Source organism: Mytilus californianus, unplaced genomic scaffold (assembly GCF_021869535.1).
Source record: "Mytilus californianus isolate M0D057914Y unplaced genomic scaffold, xbMytCali1.0.p SCAF_6, whole genome shotgun sequence".
NCBI lineage: Eukaryota > Metazoa > Mollusca > Bivalvia > Mytilida > Mytilidae > Mytilus > Mytilus californianus.
The window spans coordinates 1,196,704-1,218,968 of NW_026262712.1; the positions used below are offsets into that span (position 1 = coordinate 1,196,704).

A 22,265-nucleotide genomic window follows, 5' to 3' on the forward strand; every position below is an offset into this window, starting at 1 on the left:
TAAAAAGGGACAATCACAGGACACTTCGAGATATAAGTTAATACTTAGCAGTGTAAAATAGCATAAAAAGGACAAAAATTGTATGTTTATATGTACCACATATGAAGGCATATGACATGCAGAGAGCATGGTATTTCCTCAATAAGATTGTATTATGATATGAGGAATATTGTCACTCCCTGATTTAAATTTGATAAATAAATACACAGAACAAAAAGAAGTGCAATTGGAAAACACACTTCCCTTTCATCAGAGACATATATATATATGTGTCTGCTTTCATCAATCTACATTGACATTGGACTCCTTGTAACACATTAATTAAAACAGCAAGAATTAATACCAGTTCATGAAACGATCTGCATACATGGTTAGTATTATACTATAGAGTAATGTCATTGTTTGTTTCTCGATTTTTGGTAAAAAAAAACAGTATTAATTCCAACTTTTATTTTTATTTTTTTTTCGACCTCCTACATGGCCTACCCTATCCTTTTTCATTATTTTTATTTATTTTTTTTTTACAACCTCCTACCCTTCCTTTTTTTAGAAGAATCCCGTAAACCAACTAATAAAAAAAAGTGGCCTAATAGAATGAATTTACTACAACATCCCCAGATAATTTGACAGATTCAATCAATTGATTTGGCGGTCTGTCATCAATTTTGTCTGTCAGGCCCGTTGGACCAGCGACATCTGCCACAGTCTGGTCACCTACCATGGAAGATGGCTTGTTTCTTTGACTATCACTTTTTAAGGTCAAATAATTGATTTTTATGAAGGGAGAGACATTAGTTTGAGTTCACTTAAACAGTTCCACCTAGTTTTGTCTCCAAGCTTCAAGAAAATCATGAGAGTAAGGGGAACCACTACTAGTGGTAGGTGAATAATATTTGATATGCAGTTTTATAATAACATTAGCACATCTCATTTCCATGGAAATTATTTTGACCTAACCCATCAGACATGACTGGGCTCACGCTAGCAGGCGACTGCAGCAATAAAGTTGCTTTCCCCTCCGCCACTTCGATTTGCCCGACCGTCAAAAGTGAAATCTAGTCGGCCTGTTGTTCACCATACTCGCTTTCAGTCGCTTTTGTCATCGGACATTTTCAAATTTTACCAAGTCAATGAAAAATCATTTTTTATTAATAATTAAAGAAATTCAACATACTGTTCAAAGACATAAACGATTTATTTTCTTTAGAAAACAAGTTAAAGTATTGACTTTACAGTTTGTTGCAGGTTATTTGATAAAAAGACAACTTTTTATCACTTCCGATAGTTGTTACTCGAGAGAGACATCAAATCAATCTAACTTTCGGCGGCAATATATGTTTGTAACTTCATGAGAACGTGATGAAAGTTACCTCCTGTAAATGTTTAATCCATTTATAGCGTTAAAAACGTCATATTCCTTTCCAAATAGCTTGTCAAACATCGTTTATTTTTGTAAATTTTCTTCGTCCGCCATTGAAATAATTTTACGAACTAAGGACCTGAGGCGGGATTGATCAGAAATGGACCAGCTATGACCGAAATCCGTATTTTTACAATAATAACTATGGACGCATGAATGGAACAGCTGACAGAAGAATATTGATCCTAAAAAGAATAAAATGCTTCGCTGAGCACAGCCTGATACGACCGCAGAGGTCGAACCCTGAACAGTTGGGACAAGTTTGGACACAATATTCAAGCTTGATACTGTCTGAATTTGGATTGTGATCAAATTTTTGACATAATATAGGTTTCTGACATAAAATAAATGTGGTCAAAGATCTTAAAAATTTGAAGTAATCCATTTGATTTACCTAGAACGGTCTGATATCTAAAATCTAACAACATGGTTAGATTTAGCATAAAAAAACTCAAATTTTTTTAATTTAGTTGAAATCAAACAAAGTTTAATTTTGAACCCTTTAAACCAGAATATGGACTAATTTGAAAACAGGGCCCAAAATAAAAAAATCTAAATGCACAATAACATTCAGCATATCATTCAGCCGCAATAATTTAGTTCGTATATTGGTATGATGTTGGCGTCATCATCGTCGTCCAGCGTCGTTGTCGTCCGAAGACACATTGGTTTTCGCACTCTAACTTTAGTTAAAGTGAATGGATCTCTAGTCTATGAAATTGTACCATAAGGTTCAATACCAAAAAAAGGAAGGTTGGGATTGATTTTGGGGGTTATGCTACCAACCATTAAGGAATTAGGGGCCAAAAATAAACATTTTTGTAACTTCCAGACATAACTTGTGTGTTAGTGTATGGATCTCTCTGACATTGTACCACAAGGTTCCATATCACAAAGGGAATGCTGGGATTGATTTTGGGGGTAATTGCCTCAAAATTTTAGGAATTAGGGGCCAAAAAAAGGGCAAAAAACAAGCATTTTTCTAGTTTCATGACAATAACTTGTGTGTAAGTGTATGGATCTTTATGAAATTGTACTACACAGTTCCATATCACAAAGGGAAAGCGGGAATTGAGTTTGGGGGTTATTGCCCAAAACGTTTAGGAATAAGGGGCCAAAAATAAGCATTTTTCTAGTTTCCAGACAATAACTTGTGTTCAAGTGTATGGATCTCTCTGAAATTGTACTGCAAGGTACCATACCACAAAGGGAAGGCTGGGATTTATTTTGGGGGTAATTCCCTCAAAATTTTAGGAATTAGGTGCAAAAAAGGGGCAAAAAACAAGCATTTTTCTAGTTTCATGACAATAACTTGTGTGTAAGTGTATGGATCTTTATGAAATTGTACTACAAGGTTCCATATCACAAAGGGAAAGCTGGGTTTGAGTTTGGGGGTAATTGCCCTAAACGTTTAGGAATTTGGGCCCAAAAAGGGGCCAAAAAACAAGCATTTTTCTAGTCCAGACAATAACTTGTGTTCAAGTGTATGGATCTCTCTAAAATTGTACTGCAAGGTACCATACTACAAAGGGAAGGCTGGGATTGAGTTTGGGGGGTGATGAATCATAAGGGGGTTCAAAAAATTTGGGGGAGGGATTTTTTTTTCCTTTTTTAGCTAACCGAGGCCCGAAGGGCCCCATATGAGCTTATGCCATCACTTGGCGTCCGTCGTTGTCTGTAGTCTGTCGTCGTAAACTATTTCAAAAATCTTCTCCTCTGAAACTACTGGGCAAAATACCTTCAAATTTAAATAAATGTTCCTTAGGGTATCTAGTTTATAAATTATATCTGAAGTTTTGATCCATCGACAAACATGGCCGCCATGGCTAAAAATAGAACATAGGGGTCAAATGCAGTTTTTGGCTTATATCTCTAAAAGTAAAGCTTTTAGAGCAAATCTGACATGGGGTGAAATTGTTCAATTAGTCAAGATCTATCAGCTCTGAAATTTTCAGACGAATCGAACAACCCATTGTTGGGTTAACGTTGCTGCCACCGAATTGGTAGTTTTAACAAAATTTTGCAGTTTTTTGTTATTATTTTGAATATTATTATAGATATATATAAACTGTAAGCAGCAGTAATGTTCAGCAAAGTAAGATCTACAAAAAAGTTAATATGACCATAATTGTCAATTGACCCCTTAAGGAGTTATTGCCCTTTAAAGACAATTTTACACAATTTGTTCATCTAGTTTGCTAACATTTAAAAATCTTCTCCTCTGAAACTACTGGGCCAATTACCTTCAAACTTAAACTCAATGTTCCTTAGGGTATCTTGTTTATAAATTGTATCCGAAGTTTGTATCCATCGACAAGCATGGCCGCCATGGCTAAAAATAGAACATAAGGGTCAAATGCAGTTTTTGGCTTATATCTCAAAAACTAAATCTTTTAGAGCAAATGTGACATGGGGTAAAATTGTTTAATTGGTCAAGATCTATTGCCCTTTAAAGACAATTTTACACAATTTGTTCATCAAGTTTGCTAACATTTAAAAATCTTCTCCTCTGAAATACAGGTGAGCGATTCAGGCTCTTGAGAGCCTCTTGTTTTTCTTTAAAATTTTCCATTTTAAATTGGTTATTTCTGATTTATATATAAAAGCAAATAATAATGATATGGTTTGAATAGGTAAACTAAAAATTTTTAAGTTCTTAGACCACATTCATTCTGTGTCAGAAACCTATGCTGTGTCAAATATTTAATCACAATCCAAATTCAGTGCTGTATCAAGCTTGAATGTTGTGTCCATACTTGCCCCAACTGTTCAGGGTTCGACCTCTGCGGCCGTATCAAGCTGCGCCCAGCGGAGCATTTTATTATAAAAGTTTTTATTTTTTAATACTGTTAGCTAATTTCAACATTTTTTGCAATATCCATTATATACATGTAAGATATTTTCCATGGAGAAAAGGGTTAAGATAACCAATACCCAGACCTTGAGTGTCTGTTTGTCTCTTTTTTTTAACATTAAACACTTTGATCAATGCTATAATTAAGTGTATGTACACATGGTATTGATTTCTGGTAATCTAGTTCACTTATAATCAAATAGAAGACAAAATAAACGATGAAATTCTTCCTGTATTATCATGATTTTAGTAAATTTATTTATTTTCCATGTATTGAGGAAAAATGATAATTTCAATGGAAAATTAATAAAAAAAACCCAAGCACATGAATATAAAAATAAGGAGATATGGTATGATTGCCAATGAGACAACTATTCATCAAAGTCAAATGAAGTGGATGTAAGCAATTATAGGCAACTGTATGGCCCAACAATGAGAAAAACCCATACCATATAGTCATGATAGTCGGCTATAAAAGGCCCCAACATGCATGAAAAATATGAGACAATTCAATTGAGAAAACTAACAGCCTAATTTATAACAAAACAATTTACGTAAAAATACAAATATGACAGACATGAACCAACATCAACCGCTGAACTCCTGACTTGGGACAGGCATATAAAGAATGTGGCAGGGTTAAACATGTTTGTGAGCACTCAACCATGAAGCATGCCGAGAATTATAATAACATGAACAAATACAAAATACTCTATGGACCATGTGGATTTTGTCCTTTAGTTTTCTATGTACATGTCGAACTACTGTATCACTAGCCTGTCAACACTGAGGTTGTGAGTTAGAATCCTGCGCTACAGGTGCACTTGACTCTAATTTTAATTGACTAGTTATAGGATTGTCAGTTTTCCTACCGAAGGTCAGTGGTTCTCTCTGGACAATCTGGCTTCTTGACATTGAATATAAACGAACAATCACAATAGTGCTGATAGTGGCTTTAAACACCAATCAATCAATTCTATATATATATGAAATGGTTTTTTCTCGCTTCAAAGAAATTGCTAAGCAAAACATGCTGTTTCTGGTGGTGGGGGTGCATGAGTAACAGATAGAGTTTACATTTGGTCGAAAATGAATTGACAAAGCCAATGGCTGAAAAAAAAAACCAACAGACAAACAACAGTTTACAAAACACAACATAGAAAACTAAAGACTGTTACATGCACCGCACCTAAATTTTGGGGTGATATCAGGTGCTTTGGAAGAGTTAGTAGATCCTTTTCCACATGTGGCACCCGTTGTGTTGCTCATGTAAGTACAGACCTGTTGATAAGTCTAATTATAGGTAGGTCATATTTGGGGGAAAAGTGGATGGGATTGTAATTACGATAATTGAAATATATCTTTCTTCATCTGTGAAACAAAACTTGTGATGGTGTCTGTAAAATTTACCAAGGGATGATTTCAACTTCACCACTGGGAACTCTTGATTAAATAGCTTCCTTGTAAGCAGCAACCCTTTATCAAGGATATCATGATAGGAAATACAAGCCCTGGAATATCGTATCAACTGGGAGATATATACTCCGTATGCAGGCACTGCTGGAAACCCTTTGTGATCACATATGTGGCAGCCTTTATGACTTCACATGTCTTTGTGATCACACATGTGGCAACTTTTGTGATTACCCATGTGACAGCCTAAATGTCATTTGAACAGTAATTGCAGTACATGTATGTTTCATAAGGGTCTATATACCGGTAATTTATTTGGCTGACAACAATCTCAAGGCATTCCAACATCAAAAATTGTATATCTCAATAAAATGCAACATTCACTGCAGACTGTACATGATTCCCCTCAAGGTCTGATTTTGCATGATCTAGATTACTAGAATAGAATTCACAACTTTCTGAAAATGTGTTGTATGTTGTAATTATAGATTTCACTGATCATTAACAAAACAGCATACCAGTAATATCATTGTAAATTGCTTGTATTGATGTTTCTAGTTCTTGGTTGTCTGTTTTAATGATCTGATCTTGATTGGTTATTGGCTATATTTAGAAGAAATGTTTTGTTACAATGATTACAATAATTACCAAAAGATCATTGAGAAAATCCATCAGCAAGTCATTACTTAGCTTGCATTAATGCTGTGAATAAATAAGGTTTCAAGGAATTGAATCATTAATTCATATATCCCCATAGCTCAGTGCTTTTGCTAGCGCTCGTCATTTTCGTCATTTAAGAAACGGTTTTCAAAATGACGAAAGTATTTCAAATCAATTTCGTCACTTAAATTTGGAAAGTGTAAAAATATTTTCGCATGAAAATACTATAATTCTACCTGTCTTCATGTTTCTAACAAGTTTATGACCCCTCAGCTAATTAACGTTTACAAGAGGTGTTAAAAGTTGTGATGACAGGTAATCCGATTATCGCCATCAGATGGGTCACTTATCCGTTAATTATTAAAAAACCTCATAATTGACCATCATAATTATTTTTCCCAGTTAAATCAGTCAGTCTCGGCATTTCAATTTCAATAGTTCTTAAACGACAACAATTCATAGTTTCGTCATTTGAACAAAATTATTTTCCCCCTGACAGTTTGCATTTGAATTTCAATATTTCCCAAAACAATCACAATTTGCAGTTCGTTTGTAGCAGTTTCGTCATATGAACGTATTTTCGTCATATTTGATATTACTTTTCATCGAAAACTTTCGTCAATTTCAATTAAAAAGATAGAAGTTTAAATTATTCAATACGTCCAGAAATATATTTTCATGCGTCAAGCAGGTGCTTCCGTTTACTATGTACTGCGCATGCGTGAATGTATTTATTCTAAAACGTAAAAGACGAAATCATTTAGTATCAAATTAAACGAGAGAGAAAAATATAATTCTTACTGATCAAATCAATTTCAAAAATGATAATTTCCTGACTTTTATTAACCACTAACATATCCGTAGATGAATCCGGATTTATTCTGAATTTATTATCCACTTGTCACTTCCCGTTTTCGTTTCATTTAAAAATTGAAAGTAAACGTGATCTATTCTCGATTAATTTACATTTTACAGCCATAACAATCATTCCATTAAGGATTGATACAAATCCTTGGTTCCAACTTTAATGAAATGAATTCCAAATATCGATTTAAATGTTTTTACAAGGGTAATGATTATGCAGTGAAATAATCGTTACAAGTTCATTTATGCTGTGATTCCTGGTTTTAAAAAAGAGGAATCCAGCTTTTTGAACAGGAATGTCCCCTGAAAATAACTGAAGTGAAATTGTGAACTAGATTTCCGGATCCTTGTTCTTATCTTCATATTTAAGCATAACATCAGTCAAATCATGCAATAACTGTCTACATTTGTAGCATGCCTAATGCCTCCAAAGATCCTAGTCAATAGGCAGAGTGTCCATTGCTGTTACCCAAAATAACGTTATTTCATCTCCCGCGAAAGTGACTAAAGCCCTCAAAATCCTAGCTGAAACCCTGCATTGCTTTCAATTGTTAATTCTGCAATTTCAAGCATTTATTTTGTCTAAAGATCAAATAAAATATAAGTCATTTCATGTCAGAACTATACCTTATCCTGGCTTATGCTAAAACATTAAGACTATAAATGCAATTTTAAGACATAAACTGAGACAACTGTTACTGTAATTGTATTCTCAGGTATGATTTGGATATGGCACAATATAAAAAAGAATAAGAATTATAGGATACATACGGCCAAATATATATATATTATTGTATAAATCAAACATTGTAGCACACTGAGCATGCAAGCATTATTCCCAATCAGAAATGATCAGTTTCAAAAAGAGAAGTAAATTCTACCTATGATTCTGTAGTGTAAGCTCTGAACATTCAACATACATGTACCTGCAATGTTGATTAGTTTTGTTAGGTAGTAGATGCTATTTGTAGTTGACTGATTATTTTGAAATCCTATTTTTAGGTAAGAGTAAAGAAGCAGAAATAAAGAGAATAAACAAAGAATTGGCAAATATTAGGTCAAAGTTCAAAGGTAAGAAAACAGGAGAGAATGAAGTTTGATGATAAAGTGTTTATATTTTAACAGGAGAGAATGAGGTTTGATGATTAGATGTTTATATCTTAACAGGAGAGAATGAGAATTGATAATAAAGTGTTTATATTTTTAATAACAGAAGAGAATGAGGTTTGATGCTGAAGTGTTTATATTTAAACAAGAGAGTATGAGGCTTGATGCTAAAGTATTTATATTTTAACAGGAGAGAATGGGTTTGATGATAAAGTGTTTATATTTTAACAGGAGAGATTATGAAGTTTAATGATAAAGTGTTTATATTTTAACAGGAGAGAATGATGTTTGATGATAAAGTGTTTATATTTTAACTGCAGAGAATGAGGCTTGATGATTAAATGTTTATATCTTATTAGGAGACAATGAGGTTTGATGATAAAGTGTTTAGATTTTAACCGGAGAGAATGAGGTTTGATGATAAAGTGTTTATATTTTAACAGGAGAGAATGAGGTTTGATGATTAAATGTTGATATCTTAACAGGAGAGAATGAGGATTGATAATAAAGTGTTTATTAACCGGATTTTCGTAGGAAATATTGGTTATTGATTTGGTGATGTATGGCGGGCGGGCTGCTGCCAAACAGTGTCTGTTCAATATCATGAAAACGCTTTATTGAAATTTTTTCAAATTTAAATATGTTGTTTCCTGTGACTAAATGAAGGTCAAGTTCAATTTTCACGATTTTAGCTTTTCTTCTTGTTGAGTTATCGCCAGATGAAAAGACATTGTATTAATGATAAATAAAATTTTGGATTTTTTTCTTCTTTTCTTTGGTAAATTGTTTGAAGAATTTTGTGGCAAGTTTGTTTGTTATTCTGTAAAAACTAATTTTCTGAATGCTATATATTTTTTTTGATGAAGTGAACTCCTTTAAAAACTAAGCTTATATTATCCATGTTGTCTATTAATAAACATATACTGTAAATTCAGAAATTATTGCGATGTTTTTATTATTGAGAAAAATGCGAAAGGGGTATAATCGCAATAATTTAAACTTGCATTTTGAAATTTTTTATATGAATTAAACAGGATTTTTCTCAATATCGCAAAAATTAAAATCGCATTTTAGTCTAAAATGACGAAATCGCAATAATAAATGCACGCAATAATTTCTGAATTTACAATATTAAGATTTCTGATTTTGGGCCCAGTTTTCAAGTTGGTCCAAATCGGGGTCCAAAATTAAACTGTGTTGATTTCAAAATAAATTGAATATATATAGGGTTCTTTGAAATGCTTAATCTTAACCTGTATTTATTTTCATTATTAATAAGATAATACCACATTGAGGTCCAAAGGGTCCTAAATTATACTTTTGTCTGATTTCATCAAAAATTGAATTATTGGGGTTCTTTGATGATTCTAATATGTACTTAGATTTTGGATATTGGACCATAATAGGTAAATGTCCAATTTTCAAATATTTCAGTACTTTGACCACATTCATTTTGTGTCACAAACCTATGCTGTGTCAAATATTCAATCACAATCCAAATTCAGAGCTGTTTTAAGATTAAATGTAGTGTCCATACTTGCTCAACTGTTCAGGGTTCGACCTCTGCAGGAAAATCCAGTTTGCTGTCTCTCTGACAGCCTCTTGTATTATTATACGACCGCAAAAAATTTTGCGGTCGTATATTGGTATCACGTCGTCGTCGTCAGCGTCGTCCGAAGACATTTGGTTTCCGGACAATAACTTAAGTAGTAGTAAATAGAAATCTATGAAATTTAAACACAAGGTTTATAACCACAAAAGGAAGGTTGGGATTGATTTTGGGGGTTATGGTCCCAACAGTTTAGGAGTTAGGGTCCAAAAAGGTGCCCAAATAAACATTTTTCTAGTTTCATGACAATAACTTGTGGAACGGTGTATGGATCTCTCTGAAATTATACCACAAAGGGATGGCTAGGATTGGCTTTGGGGGGCTATGGCTCAAACCGTTTAGGAATTAGGGGAAAAAAATGAGAAAAGCAAGGGTGTCCTGGTTAATGGACAATTACTTAAGTACAATGTTGTGCTTGAATTACCTCCCTTACACTGCTTTTAAATTATATATAAAGAAATGTTGTATTGTCTTGAGGTGATTAGCTGTCAATTTATTTTTGTTGTGGGGACAATTTTTTCTCCTCAAGATTTCAGATATCAGTAAGAAAATTTTTTGAATCTTCAAATAAAAAAAAAAAAATTGAAAAAGAGGGGGGGCGGTAAAAAAATTAATTTTTTTGGGGGATGGGGAGGTCAATTCGCAACAGCGTAGTGTATTGCACAAAAGCAAAAAAAAGAGGGGAGGTAAAAAAAAATTTTCCAGGGGGGGGGGGGGGGGGGGGGGGGGGGGGGTGTTAGACCCAATTCACAACAGCATAGTGTAATGCACAAAAGCAAAAAATTGAATATAAATTCAAATCATATAACCAATTCTAAGTTCTTTGACTACAGATATTCTGTGTCAGAAACCTATTATGTGTCAAATATTGAATTACAATCCAAATTCAGACCTGTATCAAGCGTGAATATTTTGTCCATTTTTGTCCCAACTGTTCAGGGTTGGACCTCTGCGGTTGTATCCAGCTGCGCTCTGCGAAGCAATTTATTAATAACGAGAGAATGAGGTTTGATGCTGAAGTGTTTATATTTAAATAGGAGAGAATGAGGCTTGATGCTAAAGTATTTATATTTTAACAGGAGAACATGGGGTTTGATGATAAAGTGTTTATATTTGAACAAGAGAGAATGAAGTTTTATGATAAAGTGTTTATAATTTAACAGGAGAGAGGGATGTTTGATGATAAAGTGTTTATATTTTAACAGGAGAGAATGATGTTTTATCAAGTGTTTATATTTTGCAGGAGATAAAACATTAGATGGTTATCAGAAGAAAAAGTATGTGTGTAAACTGTTGTTTATATTTTTACTGGGACATGATATTGACTTTGGTCAGATGGAAGCAGTGAACCTCCTTAGTTCTAATAAATATACAGAAAAACAAATAGTAAGTAAAATAAATGGTGATTGAAGTTTTTTCACAAATACTCTCATTTATTGTCACATGTAAACATGGTAAACCCCTAAAGTTCCCTTATAGAAAAACAGTTTACAGGACATTTGCACCACAAATATTATCATGATTGTCATACAAAAAAAAATATGAACATTGAAGTTAACATGGGGTGAAAATAATACTATTTATATTTCTTAAAAGTTCAATAGTTTGGATTCATTTATTTTCATATGTACCAACTTTAATGGACTGAGGAAAACAAGTATTTCATGGATATGTGTTTTCATGGTTTTGCCAAAGTCTGTATAAAAGCCTATAGAAAATTTGTATTATTCATTGAACTTTTAAATTTGTGGTTCATTTATAATGAAAATCTGTATCTTTAATATGAATAATATAATGAATCCACAGTACTGTGGATTCATTATTATTCGTGGGATACCAATTTTCGTGGATTTCGTGGTTATATGTAAACCACGAAATTCAAAGTTCAAGTTCAACGAATGGCAAATTTACTATAGGCTTGTATGCAAACATTGTCAAAATCATGAAATTAAATATCCACGAACATGTGAGTTTTTCTTAATCCACGAAAATTGGTACCCACGAAAATAAATGAATCCACAGTAATTACTTGTTAACTTTTGGAGGTCTAATTTCAATTGAATATCCCAGAGAAATAACACAGTGTGATGATTTTCTTATTGTTTTCTAATTACATATATATTTTGTTTTAGGGATATTTATTTATATCGGTGATGATTAGTGCTCATAATGACTTGATGAAATTAGTCATCCAGGCCATAAAGAATGATTTATCTAGTCGCAATCCTATCCACGTTACCTTGGCACTACAATGTGTGGCTAACATCGGTAGTCGAGAAATGGCTGAAGCTCTAGGTACAGAAATACCAAAACTATTAGTCTCAGGGTAGGTGAATCTATTGTATGTTACAAACATGATTTGTCAGTGATTTTCCTGCCTTTATTTTAGGGCCGAATATTGGCCCCGTTCCCAATAAAAAAATACCTAAAATTTTTCCCAATTGAACCTGTAAAATTCCCAATTCAATCAAGTTGTAGCGGAAAGTTAATTGATAATTTTATTGTTCGTAGGATTTGGTTCAAAATATAGGTTGTTGTACTGTTCCCCGTGTAATTTCATCGAATAAAGACGGGTAACTATCATATTTCGACCGTAAACCAGTTTTACAATGGGTAAGCTTAGTTCAGCATTTGGATGACTTCCGGTGGTTAACAGTAAGAATTTAGAATGATATGAAGTGATTATGCTGTGTTATTATCTGAGTAACATTGTAAATACATGCCAACATGAAAAACTAAAAGGTTTTCATTATTTTCTCACACGTAAATTTTTACTGTATGCTTTTTCGAGCGGCAATGTCGTACTGAGCAAAGATTTGCCGGTTTGGTTTATTTTTTTTGCTGTGAATTGAGCATGCCCAAACAGACAACATGTCCTCTCATTATTCAAAATATTATGTTTCGCAAATTAAAAAAAGGCAGAGATGCCACTGATTCATTTGTGATTGTAAAAAACTTGTTTAGCTTTTTAAAAATCCAAAATTAGTACTGAAGATACTACAGGGACTGATATATTTTGAACGAAATTGTTTCTACTTTTACGGATGTAGAACAGGTTGAAGCCGTGGTTGTGGCGGATAAAGGCACTAAAGCAGTCACCTCAAACCCAAGTACTAACACTAAACAAATTGTTTCTACCCAAACACCTGAGCATAATTCACGTGAAATGAACTCTGCTCCTGTACAAAGTGAAACTGACCATCAATTTCACTCTGAGTGCGACCCTAATCAGTGACAGTTGTCGACTCTAGTCTCTAGCTCAGAACTAAGCACTGAATACATTATACCATGCCATATAAGTGTCTGTGAGAGAAATCTTACTGACAAGGAAACTTGCAATAATTCTCAGGGTTGTATGACTAGTTGATATGTTCAAATTAAAACATGAAAAGAAAATTGGAATTTTTAAATAATAAATAACATGTACATCCTTAAAATATGTTGAACACTATACATTTATTTCCCGTGCCGGAGGGAGATATGAAGATTTGTTCACCCAAGAATATGATTTTTCGAGGGTGAGCAAATCTTCACATCACCCGAGGCAAAGGGAAATGAATGTTTTATTCCACTGCCTATGCTTTGTTTACTATCAATGCATTAAATATTATTTTGCATACATTTTTTTTCTTATCCGCTTGTTTTTGTAAGTCAAACTAAACACGACATACCCATTGATAAACAGTAAGGATCAAAATTTAATTATAAGTCTTTTTGTTTTATCGTCTGAAATAAATTTGAACATGATAATGATTTTTTCTATCGCTATTTTAAGAAGAATAAGAAGTTCAAAACATTATGTACATTAACCGCGCGTAACGTCGCACGAAGTAATCCCGACATTTCAGAGGGGAATATGATCCTCAGAATGGAATATGAAGATTTGTTAAATGACACGTGGGATAGTCTCAACCAATCAAATATTGATTAAACCATCAATATGTTTAAACAGTGGAATAAAATGATTTATTTCTTCCCAATTCATACGTTATACGACACATTTTTTCCAATTGCCAAGGGCCCAGGTCCCATTTAAAAAAGGGTAGGAAAATCACTGCTTGTTTACATATATATAAAAATAATGAGATGTGATATGATTTCCAATGGGTAAACTATCCATCTAACGGCCTTCTCTTTACAATTCAACAATGAACAACAAAAAAATATGCCAGAAAGAAACCAAGGACAACATCCACTCTTGGTTAAACATGTTTTGTGAGATCTCAACCCTCCCCCTATACCTCTAGCCAATGTGGAATAAACAAACACACAGCAAAACGCACAGTAAAACTTAGTTTAAAAGAAGTCAGAGTTCGATGTTAGAATAGGTAACAGAAGAAACTTAAGCCAAAAGACAATGATCAATATTAATTAACAAAGGACTACTAGCAGTTATTGACATGCCAGTTCCAGACCTGAATTCAACTGACTGAAAGATTATGTCTTCATCATATGAAAATCAAGTACAATCCCTCCCCTTAGGGGTTTAGTATCATATCATCATAGAATATGTAAGAGAAGAACATATCCCGTATTATGCCAACAGCTGTCCATGTCAGTTTTGTTGTGATTTGTCACACTGGAAACGATGGAGAAGATGCTTTGTTTACGTCTGATTGAAGTAACTCCGGTGTACAAAAGTTGGCGAGATCAGATAATTTAGATGATTGTTTGACAGAGGTAATTTAATTTCAACCAATAAAAAGCTTTTACCAATTAAATTGTATTTTAATCATCATTTAAAGAATAAAAACTTTGATAAAGATGCAAATCAGCCATGGAATGTATTTTATACCTTCAGAGATACGATAGATGCTGTGAAACAGAGTGCTGCATTGACATTGTTACGTTTGTTACGTACGTCACCTGATCTTATCAATATATCAGAATGGTCATCTCGAGTCATACATCTTCTAAATGATCAACACATGGTAAGTCTTACAGCTATATTCTTCTGTCTTTAGGAGCACCTCCATATGTTTTAACCAACTCTAAAAAGATAAGATGTAGCACATATACATAAATCAGTGTTCCCGCCTGCCCTAAATAGAAGGGCGGCCCGCCCTTGGTGCCCTTACCCCCGCCCTTCTGCCCTCCAAAGTAAAAGAATGCACCCCTCTGCCATTTCAAAAAAATAAAATTTCCAAATTTCATGCCTACCGGCGTTTCCGGTAAAATTGTTACCTGATTGTGTAACACTAATTAACTGACAATGGGATTAAGTTAAATACCTAATGCTTTGGCAGTTTTATCACCTTTGTTAATGATTGTTAACTGCTAATTAGTGGATTTAAGATAATTGAACAAATACTAGATATTTAATACAGAATGAAATGTCCACATGTTATCCATTTGTAATGTTTATGTACAGCATGTACACCTGAAAAAATTTATTTCAGTAGGCATAACATAAAAAATAAAATCGTAAACAATTTTAAAGGCATACATAGTTTTAACTTAATTGGTAAAAAAAATGTTTTGTTTCATAACCATGAGTATGAATTTAAAGAAGAATCAAAGAAATTTGTACTTTGAACATAACAAGATTCACTTCCTGTTTTACTTCTTGTATTTTATAATAATCCTGACATAAGAGCACTCAACAATCTTATTTTTAACAATGATGGAGAAAAAAGTAACTGTTTATACCTTCTGCAATATATTATTGCATCAATATAATATGATCATCTCCTGTCTCACCTGTTATATTTATAAAACTCCTTACTGAGGAGCACTTTGGTGTGCACTTAAAAATACTTTTTTGTAACAATTCAAATGATAATAAATTACTCTCAATAACATATATACTATATGTTTGAACAAGTAATTTAAATGTAGATAATTTAATTACATTAAACATTCAATTTTGCATGTATAACTCCATCTTTCAAAACTGCTTGTCTATTTTGGTATAAGTTATAAAACATTGAAATTTCTGATGACTATTTTCCTTACCAAATGTACAAGTTTGTTTAGATTAACATCAAAATGATATGCTTTGCTTCATGGTATAATAATTTGATAAATAAAATTCTTATTGGAACCAATATCAAGAACACATTATTTTTTGAATATGGTTTAAATACAACTAATGGTCTCCAGCTGAGCCTAGCAATATTCAAGGTAATTTATACACTGTCCAACATTGCCCTTAAAATCTGGGTTATAACGCTAAAGTGCCCTTTCAGACAACTAGCACCCTTCTGCCCTGAGATTCAAGCTGGAACACTGATAAATGTTTACTTTAATATTCACATTTTTCCAGAAGAGAGTCATAGGGTTTTTATCATTTTAGAACAGACAGATTTCTAAAGGTCCCTGTTGAATTTGTTCACCACTTTTCTAGATATGGTTCAATTTAGACTTTGGTATATTTTAGAGACGAATGTCCTGTTATAGACAGTATGTTGGCGCCTTTATGTCTTTCGAGTTGTTGTCAAGCTGGCATATAGACTATAGCTTCTTTTTCTTGATTTGTATTGCTTTTTTTATTTGGCCTGAGAAGCAAATAATTTTGATTGTAGGGCCTTATATTCTATATTTCAGGGAGTTGTTACATCGGCTGCCAGTTTCATAGAAGCTTTAGTGAAGAGAAGTCCTGAGGAATATAAAGGATGTGTTTCATTAGCAGTATCAAGACTTAGCAGAGTAAGATAGATATACCAGAAACATTATACATGTTATTACTTAAACCATATACAATATGGATACAAGGACAAAGGTCTGTAAAAGTTCAATAAAAAGGAGGGCAATCTACAGAGCAGAAATTATGTCTCAACTGTATTAAAATTTCATAGAACTTTTAACTTTATTTAACGATTACCTCTGTAACGCTACTAACAACCACATAAATTTGTTAGATATGACCGTAGATACTCTTTTAAAAGATCACTTATCACTTGGAAGGATCAACGGCTAATGAAAAAAAATGTTAAATTGTTCATGGTGGATAGTTGACTTTCGTTTAAAATAAAGCAAACATCAGTTACTTTGTCAAACCTTCATGGATTTTGTTTGGAACTTTATTTTGAGCAAAAGACAGTATCCAGAGCAAACTTTTGAAACTATTTTTTTTTTTTAATGTCCATAGTTTACTGATAAATGAACCTAGTTTTTATGCCCCCGCCGTAGCGGAGGGGGCATTAAGTTTTACCCTTGTCCGTCTGTATGTCCCTCTGTACATAACAAAATTGGTTTCCGTTCTCTAACTTCAGTTTGCCTCAACCAAATGTTATGAAACTTATACACCATGCTCATTACCACAAAATACAGATCCAGTTTGATTTTTGGTGGCGTCACTTTTACAGTTCTAGAGTTAAGCCCCTTTACAAATGAAAAAATTGCTGAATTTTTCGTTTCTGTTAACTCACTTTAGTTTGCCTCAGCCAAATGTTATGAAACTTATGCACAATGATAATTACCACAAAACACAGATCAAATTTGAATTTTGGTGGTGTCATTTTTACCGTTCTAGAGTTATGCCCCTTTACAAATGGAAAAAGTGCTGAAATTTTAGTTTCCGTTCTCTAACTTAAGTTTGCCTCAACTAAATGTTATGAAACGTATACAAAATGCTTATTACCACAAAACTCAGATCAAGTACAACTTTGGGTAGGGTCACTTTTACAGTTCTTGAGTTTTGTCCCTTTATAACCTTATATGCAAGTGGGTGCATCATCTGTGCCCAAGGACACATTCCCCATGTATTTTCTCATCTTTTCAGATTGTTACATCAATTGTTTTCCTTCATAAATCAGTTATGGGGAAATGATATGTTATGTATTTTTAGATTGTGACATTATCGTACACAGATTTACAGGTTGCACTTCTGTAAATATAGACAATGCAATTTCCCATAGGAACTCCCTTTACGGCTAAAACTTTGCCACTTTAATTATGAAGTTTCGTAAAAAATTAGATCCTAGAATGGAAAGTTGATATGCACTACTATTTTATTCAAGGGTCAAAACATAGGGCTGTGTAGCATATTTTCAACAATTATATGCCCCAAACTTCTAAGAGTTTAAACATATACTAAAATTCTATACTACTCCTCCCTTCACTTTGGGTCTTCCTCAGAATTCAATTTTTGTCGCCACCACGTGTATTAATACTGATAACATTCCCAAGTTATGTCTCTATGAGATCATATCTGGGAACCAATACGTAAACAAAACAAAATATCTATGAATATTATATATCTCCCCAAAAGAGGCGTAGTTTGTGAAACAGCTGTATTTACAGATTTACAGGACTACACATACTATTTTGTATTTTCAGATTGTGACATCCTCGTACACAGATTAACAGGACTACACATAATATTTTGTATTTTCAGATTGTGACATCATCGTACACAGATTTACAGGACTACACATACTATTTTGTACCAGCTCCATGGTTATCTGTAAAACTTCTTCGACTTCTTCAGAATTATCCACCACCAGGTAATAATAAATAACCTATAAAAAGAATACAGTAAACCATCTTATTGTGCCATTACACCACTCTTCCAGATTAGTGGGAGGATTGAGTGCTCATCACAAACATGTTTAACCCTGCCACATCCTGTAGGTGCCTGTTCCAAGCTGCTTACTAAACAGTATGGGTATTGGTCATTGTTGAAGGCCATAGTCATGACCTATAGTTGATTACATCTAACTCATTTGGTCTCTGTAGGAGAATTTTCTCAATGGCAATCATACAAAATCTTCTTTTTTTATGAATTTTGGTGGAGTCACTTTTACTGTTTTAGAGTGATGCCCCTTTACAAATGGAAAAATTGCTAAATTTTTCGTTTCCGTTTTCTTACTTAAGTTTGCCTAAACCAAATGTTATGAAACTTATACACAATACTTATTATCACAAAACTCAGATCAAATTTGAATTTTGGTGGCATGACTATAACCGTTTTAGAGTTAAGCCCTTTACCAATAGAAAAATTGCTGAGTTTTTCGTTTCCGTTCTCTAACTTAAGTTTGCCTCAACCGAATGTTATGAAACTTTTACACAATACTTATTACCACAAAACTCAGATCAAGTACAAATTTGGGTAGTGTCACTTTTACCGTACTTCAGTTATGTCCCTTTAATTTTTAAATTTATAACTTTATATGATATGCAAGCGGGGGCATCAACTGTGTCCCATTGACACATTCCCCATTTATTTGTATCAAAGATCTCCCACCAACATCAATATGTGGGCTTATATACAACCATGTCAAACCAAAGACTTATGACCGTCCACATGTGGGCTTATATACGACCAGTTCAAACCAAAGACTTATGACCGTCCACATGTGGGCTTATATACGACCAGTTCAAACCAAAGACTTATGACCGTCCACATGTGGGCTTATATAGGACCATGTCAAACCAAAGAACTTAGAACTATAATATAACCACTTAAAAATTAGTATTTACTGCTTCCCCACCAAGCATGCAGCATCTAGGAGTAAGACGAAAAAGACTGATCAACCCTAACCCATTATCATTTGTGATTTACCAGTTAAACAACCATTTGGCCTTTAATAAGGTGATTTTCTGATTCAACATTTAAGACCTTCAGAAGAACTTTTATAAAAGATGAAGTACAAAGTACATAAGAATCAATATACCAGTTCATCCACAATCTTAAGTTTCTAGTTCTCCTGTTTCTCATTTTCCAAGCTAAAATATTGGTCCAGGTAGTTAACCATGAAGATGAATTTGAGGAAAGCATATATATATATTAATATATATAAATCAGATGGAGCATACAATTCGCACATTTGTATATCTCAATATCAAAAAGATTTATAGTAGGGCTTTTCAATTAAATGAATGTGGGAGGGTGGGATTGATCAGTGTTCTCCCCTGGCCGATATGACGCTGCGGTGCCGCAGCGCCTTCATAATATTTTTGTAGATCCCGCAGCGTCTTAATTGGCCGCTGTCCCTTAATACTTGATCCCGCAGCGTGTTAATTTTCACATTTTCATTATAAATGTTGGTTAAAATTGTCAAGTTACTGATCACCGCTGATGGGTCGGTCAGTGTTACGCAATAACTGATAATTAGTTTTACCTGAGCCACGCTTATCTCAGCCTTATCGGACTATGTTGTCAGGTAATAGCATAAATGATCATCAAGAAGATAGATATTTTTTGAAGAAAATTAAAAAAATTTAAAAACTTCAGTGCAGAAATTGAAGAAATAGATCGCAAATACATTGTATTTACGCATCGTGTATGTGATCACTTGACCATTTATATAACGAATTTTTTCATTGGTCGAGAAGAAGAATCTATTTAAACACGACCAATGAACGTGTTGAATACACATGATAAATTTGAATACACATTGTTAAAGATATTTACGATGAAAACTATGAATGAAAGTATTAGTAGTTGAAAAAATTAAAATAAAGATTAAAGATAACGAGGAGTGATTTACTTTAATAGAAAGTGAAAAAATGTTGCTTGCAAGGTAAATTTGTCTGAAACTGTCATATTTTTAGAAATAAAATGGTCATTGAACATCGATCGTGAATCCGTGCGTCGGGAAATATGTGACAATCAACACGGGTACAGAATCGCCGCAGCTTCTGTATAATGTCACTGGTAAATAATTTCAATGGTTTTAACTTTAACGAATTTGTAAAGTTTCGTTTATATCTATCTGCCAAAAATAGGATTAAACAATAATACGCACGGAAGCGTAATCTAATGAGTAATGTGAAACTATGGAAACTGGTCAGCTGTTCATTTATAAAAAAAAATTGTTACCAAATATCTTAACCATATTCAATTTTATTAATTCTGAATGAACATGTTCTCTGCAAATAACAAAGGGGTGAATTATAAGCAAAAGGTAGATGATGGAAGTAGAAGTTTTTTTCAGACCAATGACTTCTAATGAAAAGGGGAATACACCTCCGTCTACACTGTCAGTATAAGCAGATTTCATTGCTTCTCCTAATCCCAACCAAGCTCAAGTTTTAGCAATTGATAAAAGCAAGCACCATGTTTCTGGTTTCAAAGACAAGTGGCTGACTTGAGTTTTCATGGCTTAGAAATGTTAAAGGGGGTATAAGCAAAAGTTATTGTGAGTGGGGGTTTAATTTTTAACCCTGAAGAGGATAAAGACAAAGTTGAGGAACAGACTGTCCAACAAAATAACACTATCTTGAAACAATATCCCTAGAAGGAGCAGAGAGTAGAGATGAATATTTATATTTTGACTTCTTTAATTGACTGAATATAAATAACTTTTGTGTTTAAAATCAATTTATTTCATATATATATTCTTGTAATTCATTAATACTCTGCATTATTAAACACATAACACAAAGCATTATAATTCATATTGCATGTCATGATTTATGACTTATTGCTTCAGATCACAAACGTTCACTCTAAAAAAAGAGTTACGCGCCCTTGAATTTTGCGCCTTAAAAAAATCCTGGGGAGAACACTGTTGATATTTCATTAGACATATTAATAATTAATTATTGAAATTGAATAATGACATATATATTTATGATTCTTCATGGATAGGACTGTCTCATGTATATTTTATATTTGTGTTTTTCAGAGGATCCTGCTGTTCGAACACGACTAACAGAATGTCTGGAAACAATACTCAACAAGGCTCAGGAGCCCCCAAAGTCAAAGAAAGTTCAGCATTCCAATTCTAAAAATGCTGTTTTGTTTGAGGCCATTAATCTTATCATACACATGGACAGTGATCCAAATCTTCTAGTCAGAGCTTGTAATCAATTAGGACAATTCTTACAACACAGAGAAACTAATCTAAGGTAGGTAACTCTAGCCAGAGCTTGTAATCAATTAGGACAATTCTTACAACACAGAGAAACTAATGGGATGTAGGTTGCTGTAGGTACCCTCTACTCATCACTCTGTCCTGTTTGTCTTTGTCTGTCTGTCTGTCTGTCTGTCTGTCTGTCTGTCTGTCTGTCATTTAATAAGTCAAGATTGCCTCAACAGAATTCAAAATTTTTTATGCATATTGTCATAGATATACATATTTAAAGACGTCCTAGGCCTATTTTTGAGGGGGTCAAAATTTTGGTCAGAATTGTTTTTTGTCTCGCCTTGACGGAGTCAAAAAGCAAGACATAGGTATGCTGTTGTCGGCGGCAGCAGCGTCAACAATGTATTAGTTTGTGATTTGGTCTAGTTCATGGTGAACCACTAGTGGTAGGTCAATGATATTTGGTATGCAGTTGTATTAGCATTGGCACATCTCATTACCATGGAGATTATTTGGCCCCGACCCCTCAGTCAAGGTCTATTGACTTTGAAACTTTGCTTAGTTTACATGTATTAGTTTGTGATT

The 22,265-nt window shown here is 33.5% G+C and overlaps 2 protein-coding genes across 8 annotated transcripts in view; both read left to right on the plus strand.

The window, feature by feature from the left end:
- LOC127705234 (uncharacterized) overlaps window positions 1-22,265 on the plus strand; it is a 210,047-nt gene that overhangs the window by 173,718 nt on the left and 14,064 nt on the right. Inside the window, exon 14 of the mRNA XM_052209559.1 lies at window positions 2,302-2,463. The gene's annotated coding sequence lies outside the window, so the exon portion shown is untranslated. The remainder of the gene's footprint in view (window positions 1-2,301; window positions 2,464-22,265) is intronic.
- LOC127705235 (AP-2 complex subunit alpha-2-like) overlaps window positions 1-22,265 on the plus strand; it is a 68,023-nt gene that overhangs the window by 9,593 nt on the left and 36,165 nt on the right. For all 7 annotated transcript variants that reach the window (XM_052209560.1, XM_052209561.1, XM_052209563.1 and 4 more), the window contains exons 3-9: window positions 8,214-8,282; window positions 11,171-11,313; window positions 12,060-12,253; window positions 14,729-14,858; window positions 16,474-16,575; window positions 18,266-18,374; window positions 21,501-21,723. In XM_052209560.1, coding sequence (XP_052065520.1) covers window positions 8,214-8,282; window positions 11,171-11,313; window positions 12,060-12,253; window positions 14,729-14,858; window positions 16,474-16,575; window positions 18,266-18,374; window positions 21,501-21,723 — 970 coding nt within the window. The remainder of the gene's footprint in view (window positions 1-8,213; window positions 8,283-11,170; window positions 11,314-12,059; window positions 12,254-14,728; window positions 14,859-16,473; window positions 16,576-18,265; window positions 18,375-21,500; window positions 21,724-22,265) is intronic.